At 45.9% G+C, this 14,849-nt stretch overlaps 3 protein-coding genes across 4 annotated transcripts in view; 1 reads left to right on the top strand and 2 right to left on the bottom strand.

Moving 5' to 3' along the window:
- LOC149301739 (kin of IRRE-like protein 1) overlaps positions 1-3,398 on the bottom strand; it is an 81,665-nt gene extending 78,267 nt beyond the window's left edge. The window contains exon 1 of the mRNA XM_089483085.1: positions 3,375-3,398. The gene's annotated coding sequence lies outside the window, so the exon portion shown is untranslated. The remainder of the gene's footprint in view (positions 1-3,374) is intronic.
- Positions 3,399-9,387: 5,989 nt separating this feature from the next.
- On the bottom strand, positions 9,388-12,762 carry LOC149301738 (uncharacterized). Its single transcript, XM_089483585.1, is given in 4 exon segments — positions 9,388-9,581; positions 9,584-9,652; positions 10,157-10,477; positions 12,615-12,762. Coding segments are annotated over 4 exon segments (654 nt in total). The 5' UTR covers positions 12,685-12,762.
- The window catches only part of LOC149301736 (G protein-activated inward rectifier potassium channel 3-like), a 38,881-nt gene continuing 34,443 nt past the window's right edge, over positions 10,412-14,849 (top strand). Inside the window, exons 1-3 of one of the 2 annotated variants that reach the window (XM_089483079.1) lie at positions 10,412-10,628; positions 11,280-11,588; positions 12,539-12,702. The gene's annotated coding sequence lies outside the window, so the exon portion shown is untranslated. Of the gene's footprint in view, positions 10,629-11,279; positions 11,589-12,538; positions 12,703-14,849 lie in introns of those variants that run through there. The other variant, XM_089483080.1, reaches the window with a different exon arrangement.

Here is a 14,849-nt window from a genome sequence, read left to right as displayed (position 1 = left end):
GCTTGAGATACCTTCCAACTGGGGCATTTTTAAAGCACTTGAGAAAATGGGAAGGCAGAGGATTAAGCGGGGCTGTCTCTGCCAAAGTTGTTGTTGTTATTATTATTATACTTTATTTATATAGCGCTGTAGATTTATACCACAAAGGTTATATATACTCTATACTTGTGATGGGCCCAGAGAAACATAGCAAGCGTCTTCCTTTCCTCCCCAATGAGGAGAAGAAGAAGCCATTACTTAGAGCTATTAGCACGGTCTGTTGGCTTCTCAGCAAGGAGTCCCAAGGAAGCGGGAAGTAATTCCAGTCAATAAAGAAGGAAACGGAGGAGATGAGGATGGGGGTGAAGGGAAGGATAAGTTGAGGGGGGGTAACCAGGGGTGAGGTGAGTCTGGGGTTGCCATTTCAGGACTGTTGCTGGCCCTGAGGTTTCCAGCCCAAAGCCTGAGGTCGAGGGATGGCTCCTGGGCATAGCTTCAAGCATTTTGTGTTAACTGCTAACCACCGTTGTTCTTCACAGCTTGTAATTAAAACACACACACATACAACATTTTTCTTTTGGGATGTTAGGGTGGTGGCCATAAGTCACAAATGACTTGAAAGCACACAACAGTTTTGACTTAGAGTGACCTCCTGAAGGATTGACCTCTGGTCATCCACAGCACTGTCCAGCTCTTGCAAACTCAGGGATGCAGCCATGGCTTCTTTGATGCAATCTGTTCACAATTTCCCTACTGCCTTCCACTTTGTTGTTGTCACTGTGTGCCTTCAAGTCGACTTATGGCGACCCGAAGGCGAAGCAATCGTGGGGTTTTCTTGGCAAGATTTGTTCAGAGGAGGTTTGCCTTTGCTTTCCTCTATGTCTGAGAGAGAGAGACTTGCCCAATATGATTTTCCATGGCCAAGCAGGGATTCAAACCCTGGTCTGGTCTCCAGAGTTGTGGCCCAATGCTCAAACCACTCTGCTGCTCTCTGTCTTTCACTTTACCAAGAGTTATTGTCTTTTTAGTAAATCACATAGATAGAGGGATATAAATAAAAGTATTATTTTTATTATTATTTATCATCCTCATGATCTGTCCAATGTGAGTTTCAGTTCATTTTTGTTGGCTTCATGGAATACTTCAGGCCTGATTTTCTCTTGAACAAACTGATTTGATTGAAGCCAAATTGACCGCAAACAAGGGCATATTCACATCAACTGAAACATCTTTAATACAGATAATTGGGGAGATATGTTGAACCATATTCAGTACAAACACATTAACTACTCCTTCATCTGATCAAGGGAAGGAGTCTCCTTCTCTGGAGGGTGGTAGTCCAATGCTCAAACCACTAGCCTACACTGCCTGGCTAGGAAATTTAGTTTTTTAGAAAGCAAAGCAGTTTATGAGTGCCACCTGCTGGACAGATTAGGATTTGGCTGGCAGAGGAATTAAGGCATGGAAGATGCTGGTGAAACAGCAGGAATAAACTCTTCTAGAACATGGCCACATAGCCCCAAAACCCCACAAAAACACTATGGATGCCAGCCGTGAAAGCCTTCGGCTTCACAACCTGTGCTTGGTTGCCGGAAAAATGCATGTGCTCGAGACTGAACAAGACAAGATGTCGTTATCCCACTCCACTTCTCTCCCATTTAAACAACCGCCATGTTTTGCGATCCATAACTCCATTGGCCAACAATATAAATTTGGTGGCAGCGCTGGGATTCGAAAATATCTGTTCGCTGAAAGTGTGCTTGAGTTAAAGGGGTTCTGAGTGCGAGTTGCCAGAAGCCCAATATTTAACTGAATTTTAGAGGGAAAAGTTTCAACAGTTTAAATTCTAGGTGTTTTTTGTGTCAGGGGAGTTAATCTCTGAGGTAAATGTTAAGGGTTTCTTGTAGGAGATTACTCAAGGACTGACCCCATGTTGGAAAACACTTAGGCGTTTTACAGACCGCCGCTGCTCTTTGCTCCGCGTGGGAGTCGCAGCATACAAACCGCGCGACTCCCTCGCGGAGCAAAAAAGAAGCTCCAAAATGGAGCTTCTTCCTGCGGCGCCGTTATGACGTCGCAAGGCGCCCATGGCGCACTTGCAACGTCATAACCGCCGCGACCCGTCTGGACGCTATGCGCCCAAGAGGTAAAAATGGCGGTGGCCGTGTGGAATGGTCGTCGCCATTTGTCACGGACTGAGTCCGTGATAAGGAAAGGGGCGTCTAGAAGAGACGCTCCTTTTTTAAAATGGGACGTCCTGAGGACGTCCGAAATGGCGGTCTATAACCCGCCCTAGTCTCTGAGGTAAAATTGCTGAGGTAATTGTAGGAGACTAGGAGCACACTTAGGAAACTAACTTTGAGGGTGATTTCTGAGGTAAAAAATGTGGACTAAAGTAGGAAATCACTAAGTGGCTGTTAAGATCCAAGTGCCACCTCCATACTCAGAATGGGAGATAATTAGAAATATTTCCATATATATATATATATATATGTGTGTGTGTGTGTGTGTGTGTGTGTCAAGTTTTTATTAGATTTTTAAAAGACTGTAAAAGTACATACAATCCATATCCATGCACATAGACACATGGTCTAATCCAGGGGTAGGCAACCTTTTTAAGCCGGGGGCCGGGTTGGTGTCCCCCAGACAACAGGGGGGGAGCCAAAAAATAAATAATTAAATAATATAGGACAACATTTTCAAATGTAGGACACATTTTTTAAAAATGGAGGACATGCGAAAAAATGTGATGATTTTTTACAAATGTTAATCTAAATGCATGTTTCTTAGGCATGATCAAAATGGAGGACATTTGGGCATTATTCCTAGACAGATGGCAGAAATGTACTTCCCTTTCTGGCCAACCCCCCCTCCCCCCATTCCAAACAGCACATTTGGGCATTGAACATGGCTTTACTTAAGATGGCCTCTTGCATATTTCACAGGCTTATTGCATAACCAAACTCTTTGGGTTTCACACTGAACATGGGTTCACATGGCTATGCATATTGAACATGTCAAGGTGGTTTCACCGTTCTTGCACAAATTGTACTTCTCAAAAGTGTGTACGTGGTCAAGGGACTGTGGTTTTTCTTCACTGCGCATGAGTTTGTAAAAATCACAGCAATTTACATTGGCCATGCCTCAAAGGTTTTCTGATATCAATATCACCATTAAAGAACCAAAAACACACAGAAAAGGCACTTTGGAAAGTCACACTCTCTCGGCTTCTGAAACAGTGCCTCCATGCATATCAAGCTGACTCTCATCATCATCATCATCATCATCATCATCATCACCACCACACTATCATTGTCAAAGCAAGGGAGACTTGTTAGCACTTAAAGCACACAAAATAAAATTAAAAAAAAACCTTGAGGCCTCTGGCCACTCACCACCTCCTCCTTCTGCTCCCCCTCCTCCTCTTCATCCTCCTCCTTCTTCTGCTCCCCCTCCTCCTCTTCCTTCTCTTCTTCCTCATCTTCCTTCTTCTCCTCCCCCTCCTCCTCTTCCTCCTCCTCCTTCTGCTCCCCCCTCCTCCTCTTCCTTCTCTTCTTCCTTCTCTTCTTCCTCCTCTTCCTTCTTCTCCTCCCCCTCCTCCTCCTTCTTCTGCTCCCCCTCCTCCTCTTCCTTCTCTTCTTCCTCATCTTCCTTCTTCTCCTCCCCCTCCTCCTCTTCCTCCTCCTCCTCCTTCTGCTCCCCCCTCCTCCTCTTCCTTCTCTTCTTCCTCCTCTTCCTTCCTCTCCTCCCCATCCTCCTCTTCCTCCTCCTCCTTCTTCTGCTCCCCCCTCCTCCTCTTCCTTCTCTTCTTCCTCCTCTTCCTCCTCCTCCTTCTTCTGCTCCCCCCTCCTCCTCTTCCTCCTCTTCTTCCTCCTCTTCCTTCTCTTCTTCCTCCTCTTCCTTCTTCTCCTCCCCCTCCTCCTCCTTCTTCTGCTCCCCCTCCTCCTCTTCCTTCTCTTCTTCCTCATCTTCCTTCTTCTCCTCCCCCTCCTCCTCTTCCTCCTCCTCCTCCTTCTGCTCCCCCCTCCTCCTCTTCCTTCTCTTCTTCCTCCTCTTCCTTCCTCTCCTCCCCATCCTCCTCTTCCTCCTCCTCCTTCTTCTGCTCCCCCCTCCTCCTCTTCCTTCTCTTCTTCCTCCTCTTCCTCTTCCTCCTCCTTCTGCTCCCCCTCCTCCTCTTCCTTCTCTTCTTCCTCCTCTTCCTTCTTCTCCTCCCCCTCCTCCTCTTCCTCCTCCTCCTTCATCTGCTCCATCCTCCTCCTCTTCCTTCTCTTCTTCCTCCTCTTCCTTCTTCTCCTCCCTCTCCTCCTCTTTCATCTGCTCCCCCCTCCTCCTCTTCCTTCTCTTCTTCCTCCTCTTCCTTCTTCTCCTCCTCCCTCCTCCATGCGCCGTGCGGCCTGGGGGCGGGGTGGAGGAGGCAGAGGAGAAGGAGGTGGGCCGCGCGGGGAGGTGGGGAGGGTGGCGCGGGGCTTCCCCCTTTGCCTCCTCAGCCCCAGGCCGCGTGGCCCTCCTCTTCCTCTTCTGCGCGGTGGAGGTGGAGGAGGGCAGCCCAGGAGGAGAGGAGGTGGAGGAGGAGGAGGCGGTGGCAGGACCGGGCTGGGGCCGGTCCTGCTGCCTCCACGGGCCGCATACGGCCCGCGGGCCAGGGATTGCCGACCCCTGGTCTAATCATACCAAAAACATACATGTAAGACATACTTATAACATACATATAGAGGACAGGGGAAAAGGGGGAAATTAAAGGAAGGGAAAGGAGGAGAGAGGAGGAGCATAACAAACATTACAAATAATAATAATAATAATAATAATAATAGGATTTATTTGTATGCCACCCAATTACTGGGAATCTGGGTGGCTTACAACAGAGGCGATAATAGATGGTTCCCTGCCCTCAGGCTTACAATCTAAAAAGTTCCACCAAACATTCCCTCATACATTACTTCCTATCTGAGAGTTAGGATTTTATTTTCATCCACTTGCATCTTTCCAGATTATCTATCAGTGAAATTAAAACAAAACCTCCCTTCCTTTTCTTATGAAAACTTTTCCTTTAAATTTGATACTATTCAATACCAAATGAGATTTGCCTTACTAAAGTAAACATCATGGGAATTCATTACAGTCATTTTGCCTGCTTATTTACACTTTAATCTAATTCAGTCCCTAAAGTATTGATTTCCTCCCATTTCAATAGAAGATACCGTAGTCTATTATCTTTTCCCAATCTGTTCTGTAATCTGCCTTGATTCCTTCGGGAAAAGGTGGAATATAAATAAATAAATTATTATTATTATTGATGTTTGAAAAGGTTAATTCCTCTCGTCAATTACCCCTCTCTAATAAATCCAGCAGCTTAAATGCCCAATCTTCCATCATTGGTATTATTATTATTATTATTTATATCCCGCTTTTTCCTGAAGAAATCAAGGTATTTCTTTGTTCCTCCATTTTTTTTAGCATAGACTAACCTTGCCGCTGAAAACATATAAAATAAGATTTTACCAAACTTTTGCCTCAATTGATTCTTCTAACATATTTAATAGCGAAAATTTCTGAGGAAAATCTAAGATCAGATAGCTTCGTTACTCTCTTAATTTCAAAATAAAATTGTTTCCAGAATTTCATAGCTCTTTCACAGATCCATCGAACCCCTCTCCCTACCACATTTCCAACATAAATTGCTATAATTTTTATAATTAGAAATATTTCCTGAGGTAAAAAAACAACGCAACTCCTATCATCCCCAGATAGCATGGCTGATGGGAGTTGGGATTGCAAAACATGTTTTCTGCACATGATTTTTGTCTCTTTCTCTCTGTTTGTGTGTGTGCAAGAAACCTGTTTTCCACCCAGAAAACAAAAGGCCATTATGGGAGCACCACAATTTAATACAAAACAATTTCTTTGCAACACTTTAGGATGTTTGGGTGCCAAGAGCATTGCCAGATAACAAACTGGAGGGTGCTCCTCTGCCTTTAATGGTTGCATAGAAGAGGGGAATTTTGGCAGTTGTGGCTTGGTGCCTGGTTTCAGCAGTTGTTGTTTGTCATGTCAAAAGTAAGCAACCTCTGCTGGTGTCCCTTTTGTACACACAACTGTGAAAGGTACAGGAGCCCTATCCATTTTAAGTCTTGCAACCCCACAATTAGCCACAGTGAAGGACTTGCAATTGAGATGGGCCTTTGACTGCAAGAAAAATGTCACTTGTCCCATCCCCAAAATCTGTTAAAATAACACTTCTTGGAGGCATTGCTGTGGGATGTGCTTGAGTTAAAGGGGTTCTGAGCATGAGTTGCCATAAGCCCAATATTTAATTGAACTTTAGAGGGAAAGGTTCAACGGTTTAAATTATAGGTGCTTTTTGTGTTAGGGGAGTAATCTCTGAGGTAAATGTTAAGGGTTTCTTGTAGGAGATTACTCAAGGACTGACCCCACGCTAGAAAATACCTAGTCTCTGAAGTAAAATTGCTGAGGTAATGGTAGGAGACTAGGAGCACACTTAGGAAATTAGCTTTGAGAGTCATTTCTGAGGTAAAAATTTGGACTAAAGTAGGAAATCACTACGTGGCTGTTAAGATCCAAGTGCCACCTCCATACTCAGAATGGGAGATAATTAGAACTATTTACTGAGGTAAAAAACAACAACACAACTCCTATCATCCCCAGATAGCGTGGCCGATGGGAATTAGGGATTGCAAAACATGTTTTCTGCACATGATTTTTATCTCTTTCTCTTTCTGTGTGTGTGTGTGTGTGCAAGAAACCTCTTTTCCACTCAGAAAACAAAAAGCACCACTATTTAATGCAAAACAATTCCTTCGCAACATTTTAGGATGTTTGGGTGCTGAGATAATATTGTATATAATCCTGACTGGTCTGTTATTCTTCCCAATGTCAGGAAATTCTTTCATTTTCTGACTTGGGAATGAGTAATAATAATGAATTTTTGTCACATTTCTAATATACGCACATATTTCCACCTCCCAAAAGTGCAAACTTCAGGCAGCAAAACTTAGGTACGGAAGACTAGGAAAAATGGAAGGAGAGCATTGCCAGATTGCAAACTGGAGAGTGCTCCTCTGCCTTTAATGGTTGCATAGAATTTGGCAGTTGTGGCTTGGTGCAGTAAGCTACAGTAAAGGACTTCCAATTAAGATGGGCCTTTTATTGCAAGAGAAACATCCTTTCTCCCATACCCAAAATCTGTTCAAATAATAGCACTTCTTGTTTGAAACTGTACATATGTACAGTGTTTAGTACTTCCTTTACCATGTCTTCTCTCCAATTCCTCATCTTCAACCATATTTAACAAATATAACTTGGGGTCATATCTTATCTTAACCTGTAGGATTTTTTGAATTGTTTCATGTGTTTCTAACCAATATCTTTTAACCCTTTGACATTTCCACCAAAATAATAAGACTTCTTGGAGGCAACGCTGTGAGACCGTTCTGAAGTCTTGGAGTCGCCAAGTGAAACAAGGGACAGGGTGCCTCTGCCTTAAATGGCTGTGTGGAAGAGGGGATTTCAATAGGGTTTGAGGCTAATGGGCTGCATGACCAACAACGTTTACTAGTGTTCCTACACAAGGTGTGGGTGCATTTCTACGCCTTTTTCCAAAACGAACCGCATCACAGGAGCACCAAAAGGGAGAGCGGAAAGGCGAGGAGGGAGAAGGTCCGAAGCCCAAGTCGGAGGCGTCCTGCAAAAGGATGGAGAAAAGAGCAAAGTGGGACATTTGGACCCAGAGAGTCAATAGGGGAGTGCGAGGGATGTGGACTGCGCTGTGACACCTCAGAGGAGACTTGGGGAGGCGGGACAAATGTGTCTTTTTTGGACTGCAACATCCAGCATCCATGCAACCCATGGATTCTGGGAGCTGGAGTCCAAAAAGAGGAACTTTTCCTCCTGAGCTAAAGTGCAAGTGCTCCATTTTGCTGTGCCAACTTTGGACAGATCTGCATTTTGCTTTTTGGGCACGCGCTGCGACGTCTTTTCCTGTAATCGCACGGCATTGCTTCGGAAAATGGACAGGATTGCTTCTTGATGAATGCCTCCTTCCATCCCTTTGTTGTTCTGACTGCAAAAAAACCCTCCCAGATTATATATATATATGCGCGCTCCTTGTTTCCAATTTTTGAATGCAATTTCCCTTTGCAGATGGGGGCCTCCATGCAAATGTCTCAAGGAAACGCTCCTTCTGCAGCAAATCTAGCAACGGCTGATGCGTAAATAATTATCTCTCCCCCTGCAAATCCACCCCTCCTCAAATTCGTCAACACTACCATGTGGCAATGGGTTAGCCAAATAATGATTTTTAAGAGCATCAAAAAGAATTGCTGAACACGGAATAATGAAGGCCTCGATGAATAATGCAGAGGACAACTCAAAAGGCGCCAAAGCGAGAAGCACTTGCTTAGGCAAACTTCAGAAACAGAGCTATTCTGAAGACAGACAGAGAGAGAGAAGGGGGGGGGGGGAGAGGAATTAAAAAACCAACTCCAACCCAGATGACAAATTCGCTTACATTTCAAAAATGTTAATTTGGCAAGTGGTATTATTTGTAGTATTTGCGAGCTGTTTGGATTTCCGTGGGCTCCCCCGAGACGGACGGGAGGAAGAAGAGTGCTTCCTTTCAGCTTTTCTCCTCCTCTTTTAAAGAGAGTTTCAAAGATATTTGTCTGCCAGCTGGTATTACTCGGGTCGCCCTTCAGCTGGCGCTTTTTGCCACCAGCTTCAAATTGAACCTGTTTTTGGACACGCTGGCAAACGGGGCTAGGAAACTAGAGATTCCGTTTTGCAAAAGCTTTGCTGCCGGCTTTAATTGGAAAAAAATTGCAAGGCATTGGTTGCTCCACAAATACAAAGCAAGGGTTGCTTTTCATGAGATGGGCAATGGCAAACAGAGAGAGAAAGGAAGGCGAGGAACCCCTAAATCCAGAGATTCCTTAAATTCAATGGACTCCTCCAAGTGTGTTGGACCTTAGCTTCCATCAACCTTGGCCTACACCACTAAGATGGCTGTCCTTTGGGGGATTCACCCTCTTTTGGGGGAGTCTGCAAGGGTTCAGGGCCACAGTAATGACCATCTGTGGACTAATTGTAATTCTTCCTGTGGAGTAAGAGGAAGAAGAGCAGCATTTGTAATGCAGATGAGCACCCTGGACAAGGCTTGGTTTCTCCTTTTTATTCCAAACCTAGTGGTTTTTGTGGGTGCATGGTGGGTTTTTTTGGATTCTCCAGCAAGCATGATGGAGACTTGGGGAGTTGCAGTTCACACAAATCAACTTTTCCCAGGCACAGGTGTTGCAAGAGCCACATTAAAGGACGGCTGCGATTCTTGCAAAGTGTGATGGGGGGGAATGCTCCCCATGCCAGGTGGGACTCTCTGCTCCCGACTGGTACTTACCATCAGCCCCAGAAAAGGCCCCACAGTACTTGCAGGGAGTGACACTCCACGCGGCCTGGGTGCCGGGGGCTTGGGCGGTGCAAGTGTAGGAGTCCCCCTCGTCTTTGGGGTCCATGAGGAGTCTGAGCCAGGCGTCCTGGGAGACGGTGACCCCCGTGTCCGTGCCCTTCCAGGTGTAGGTCACCCACTTATTCCCCGTCCCGGCCTCGCAGAGCAAACCCAGGCTGCAGGAATGGTTGGCCAGCTGGCTGGCAGTGACACTGATATCTGTAGGGGAATGGAGAGGAGAGTGAGAATACGGCTGGTGGTTTCCCCACTGCTCACGGCACATGGGGCAGAAAGGATACCCTCCAAGAGGGTTTGAAAAGAGGGCAAACAGACAATCTAGGAAATGCTGCTGCGGTTTGCTTTTGCCTGAACCAACTGGGAAGGGCAAGACTCCGCCTGCCTCTCTCTGCTGCCCCCTGCTGATCCCAGTGGGAACTACGCCTCCAATTCCAAGAGATTAGAGCAAGGTCTGACTCCAGTTCCAGAGGGATTCCTCAGATCAGCCGATTCCTTTCTGTCTCGGGTTGATGGTGTAAATGTTCCTGGCATTCATTCCCTGCTCTTGACCACTGGCTGGAAATGCTTCAGACCAGCCATGAGTTCTTCTGTACAATCATAAACCCACACACAACTTGTCCTCTAACATTTCTCAAATGAAAATGAGAAGCTGCGTTGCCCAGAAACATTGGAGTATATGATCCCCAGCTCTCTGCCCTTACTCACTGAACACAAAGACGGCGTATTTCCGTAAGGACTCCTCAACCTCTTCGTTTTTCTTCATCAAAATCTCATAGATGCCCCCATCGTGCAGCGTCAGGGTATGGATCCAGAACTCGTGACTGTCCTCTTCGAAGGTGATCCTTCCTGAATACTCTGAGGTTAAGACGTTGAGAGGTTTCCCCGGGACCCAGATGGCCAGGGTCCTCCTGAGGGAAGCTGACCGGAGGAAGATGCTGGAGAAAGAGGCCCCCTTGGGGATCCCCGAATCCAAATGGACCGCGCTGCCCGCCTCTTGGGTGAAGTTCTTGGTGGGGCTCACTGCACCTGGAGAGCAAGGAAGAGACAGTGCGGAGAGACTGGGGTTAATGGACCCACTCTTTTCAGAACCCAGCTGTGCCATTTCAGGCTCTGACCTTCTCTTGGGGATTCTGGGAGCTGCAGTCCAAAACGTAACGTTTTCCAGGAGCCCTTTTCTGTAAGTATGCACTAACTTTACAAATATGCCTTGGCTTTGAGATCTTACATGTTCTATAATAGCATAGGTGTTTCTTTTGCGTGCCTTCAAGACGTTCCCAACTTATTGTGGGGTTTTCTTGTCCTGTTTCTTCAGAAGGAGCTTGCCATTGCCATCCTCTGAGGCAAGGTCTCAGTGGGTTTTATGGCCAAGCTGGGAATTGAACCCTGGTTTCCATAGTCATAGCCCAAGGCTCAAACCACTATGCCTTGCTGGCACTCTTAGAATAACGTAGAGGTGACCAAACGCAGTGGTTCTGAGGGCTATTTTTCCACCCACTGTGAGCCACACAGACATATAGCAATCCTAAAGACAGTGGTTCCCAAACTTGGGTCCCTCTGATGTTTTGGACTTCAGCTCCCAGTATCCGCTGCTTCCAGTTTGGCCAACCACTAGGAATCCTGGAAACTGAAGTCCAAAACAGCTGAAAGACCAAAGTTTGGCAACTGCGAATGCAACCCCCCCTTGAAAAGGACCCTAACCCTTTTCTGGTTTTGAAAAAACAGGTCTTCTTTTGTATTAATTGTTACATTGGGGATTTAAAAGGCAAGCCTCTGCTCCTGAAGGCTTCCAAACAATATGATCTCTCTCTTTTTTTCTTTTTGGCTGCAGAAAGGGCAGATCTGGAAGTCTGCAAGGACTGGGGCCCTCAAAACGGTCCCAGAAGCTGCACAGGGGCCACTGTTTGCCCACCATTTGCCCACCGTGTCCATCCCCCATCCAGCTGAGTTTTCCTTTCTCTGAAACTTCTTGGTGAACTCTGGAAAGAATCAGCATGAGACTGACTGAGCAACCAATGGAGATGGCTGGACTCCCCCTGTTTTGCAGGCTCCTTTTGCAAGTTCCTCTTCATGGGACCAGGCAAGATCTTGGATCTCAGCGCTTTCAGTTTCAGGTCTGGCACAGTTGCTGCCGACCGCGGTGAGTCCAACTCTAGTAGGATTGTATGAGAGAGTGCAATAAACTGTGTCCCGTGAAAGAGCCTCAAAGGGTTCTTGGTAAGCTAGGGGACTGTGAAACTGAGGATGAGGGTCATGGGGATGATGGTACGTCTAACTCCCACCTCCTCTACCAAGTCAAGGCTTGGCAATGGGAGGTGGTCCCCAGGGTGTCCCCTTCTGACCATCTATTTTGCAGGCTCCTTTTCAGGGAGAGGAAAGGCCTGCAAAAATGGATGGCCATCATTATTTTAAAATGTGTGCTGGTTTTATAGGCATTTGGCATCCTAAATCCAAAACTGATCTCAGGTTTGCTCCGTCGCATAGTTTTTTCACAACTTGCTCTGATGTTTCTGTGTTGTAATGTGTGACTGAACTGAATTGATCCTGCAAAGGGTCAAAGAAAGGGCTGAGGTCTAGCGAAAGACTTTCAGAACACTTCAATTCACTGATATAAAACACACACGCACCCAAATCCTTTCAAAAGCACTATAAGAAATAGCACTGGACTATATCATCAGCATACACACTTAACCAAAGCTGAGAAAGAACCGAATTGATTTAAAGAAATCTGCTTTTCTGAAAGAACGGTGTGTGGTATGACATTTTCATGGTATTTTTCAAATTCACCATCCAAAAATACATTTAGGAAAAAGCTATAGCCAGCCCTTGTTATCTGCTGATGACAGGAGAGAAAACAAGCACTGACTGCATGAGGATAGGTTTATTTGGATCCTTGTGGATGCCCAAATCCTGAGGATGCTCAAGTCCCATGACATACAGTGGCCTAGCAAAATGTGACCCTTAGATGAAGTGGCGAAATCAAGGTTGGCTTTTGGGAATATCTCCAAGCCAGAGATGGTTGAATCTGTGGATGAAGAATCCACGAATACGGAGAGCCAACTGTACGATATTTATTATCCCACCTAACAGGCCCCTCTCCCAATGCCAAAGTTTTCCAAGCAGAATGAAAGCTGGGAAAAAGAAAAGCCATTTCGTTTGGACTTACTTGCAGCGTGGATGATGAGGAAGAAGGAGAAGAAGAAGAAGGAAAAGGGGAGAGGACCAGGCGAATCCATGATGGCTGCTCAGCAAAGGTACCGAACCCAAGGATGGCTAGTGCTGGCAACAAATCCAGGCAGGGTCCCTGGAAGACTAAGAGGGAAGCCTCTCTTTTTGTTCCCTCTCTGATCTGAAAGGGAGGAGGAGGAGGAGGAGGAAGGGCTACTTCCCCCTTTGTGCCTTCCTGCAGCCCTGGGACCAGATCAGCACATCATGTGGTCCATGTGACCGGCTAGAGCTGTGGGCAGTAGCCAAAGGTCCCTTCTTTTGGGGGCGTGGAGTATGTGGACTACACTGGGTCAGAGCCCAGAGGTGTCATGCCCTGCCCCCAGAAGATGGATCTTGACTCTGACTCAGAGACTGAAGCATTGGACATCTTTGGACCTTCTGCTGAACTGGAGCAATGGGAAGCTCCAGGGCCAAATGTCTCAGGAGGGAGACCAGCGGGCAGAGAGTCCTCCTTCCCATTCAGATACGGAAGACCACTTGCCCCTACCTACCTACCTTTCAGACCACTTGCCTCTACCTACCTCAAGTCAACAGAAGCTTGAGGGGGTCTCAGAGGATTTTCAGGAAGCAGCCATGAAATGAAGCAGCAAATGCCACCACCTTTAGTGATGCCTCCGATAGGTTCACCTTAAGCAATAGTAGTGCATTTCTATACCACTTACCGATGTATTAAGCAGTTTACAAGGTGTGTGCTAATTGCTCCCAACAAGCTGGGTATTCATGTTAGCAACCTTGGAAGAATGCCAGGCTGAGTTGACCCAGAGCCTCTGGCTGGTATCATCATCATCATCATCATCATCATCATCATCATCATCATCATGTTTATTTATATCCCACCTTCCTCTCAGTACAAGGACTCAAGGTGGCTATTGAACTATTAGTATTGAACTCAGAACCTTGTGGTTTTGTGAGTGAGTGGCTGCAGTATAAGCATTTAACCACTGCACCTCTTTCCTCATGCAATTGATGCTTGTTTTTCTGCTGTTTTGGAGACCAGACAGTCATGGATTCAAACGGCAAGGAAAGAGATTGCATATAACCCTAAGAACATGGTAGCTCCTTGATAGTCAAGAGCTGCTTGAGAGTGAAAGAGACTCCCTTGGGGAATGGCACACTTTCTCTTTCTTTGGAGGTCTATAAAGAGAGGTTCAGGAATGCTTTGATTTGTGTGTTTCTGCTGGGCTGGGGGCTGGACTACATGTCCCATGAGGGTCCCTTCCACTTCTGTGACTCAAGGATTAAATGAATGTATTTCCCTTGGTCAGCAGGAAAACATATCAAAGAGGAACTGGGTTGGGCAAAGAAAGTCATGGAAACAAGGGCTTTTTTTAAGGGGGTCAGCAAGAAAAGCAAGAGGCAGAAGAGGAACTGAGCCCCTTTAGCCATTTAGGGTCAGCAGGAAATGCCACTTGTGTGCCGCTCCATAACAGTCCTTTTTCTCTAGAACTGATGTCATTATTATCAGCTGATGGATATAAAACATTAGTATTTCTCTGTGTCATTCTCACACATCCTCTTTTCAGTGTTTCTTCTGACTTTAAGCTGGGGGTGCAAATCTCTGTAAGTTTCATTCTTGTAAGAAAGGCCAGACAAATTTACCACCGCCACCCCTTTGCTGTGGGACAGCTGTCCAAAAATGTGCCCTTGGCATTTCCAGGACTTGTTCTGCCGTTTTATTTTCTGGGCAGAAGTGTTGTTTTCCAGGCAGGAATTATATTTTCCATCTGGGGAGGATGTTGGAACAAAAGAGCCATTGAAAAATTGCATTAGGAAACCTCCACCTTTAGCAGTTGTGTGGAAATCTCAGCAAGTATAGCAGCAATAGCAGCAGCAGCAGCTGAAAAGTGAATGTTAAAATGGAGATGAAATATTTGGAGCTAGTAGCCAATAAATAGTTGTTTACTGGTCTTCTGCACCGAGGGAGTATTTACTCCTTCTTAACATTCTAGTTTACCACTAGAATTGCAAACATCATGCTTTTATTTATTAATACCCCCTCCCTCTCTCTCTTTTTCTTCTTCTCCTTCTTTTATTTATTCCCCCCTTTTTCCCCACCGATGGTAATAATCCTCAGTCCGGCCTAGAAGACGTACTATAATCTGTTCCTTATTTATGAACCTGGCAATGCCCCTTCATGGCAAACACTGCCCTTGATTTAAGGCGTTGCAAAGAG

This window comes from Sceloporus occidentalis, unplaced genomic scaffold, assembly GCF_023333645.1.
Source record: "Sceloporus occidentalis isolate IW3139 unplaced genomic scaffold, rSceOcc1.0.p SCAF_20, whole genome shotgun sequence".
Classification (NCBI taxonomy): domain Eukaryota; kingdom Metazoa; phylum Chordata; class Lepidosauria; order Squamata; family Phrynosomatidae; genus Sceloporus; species Sceloporus occidentalis.
Note: the sequence above shows the minus strand (reverse complement) of the source record. Positions and strands in the feature narration are given on the sequence as shown.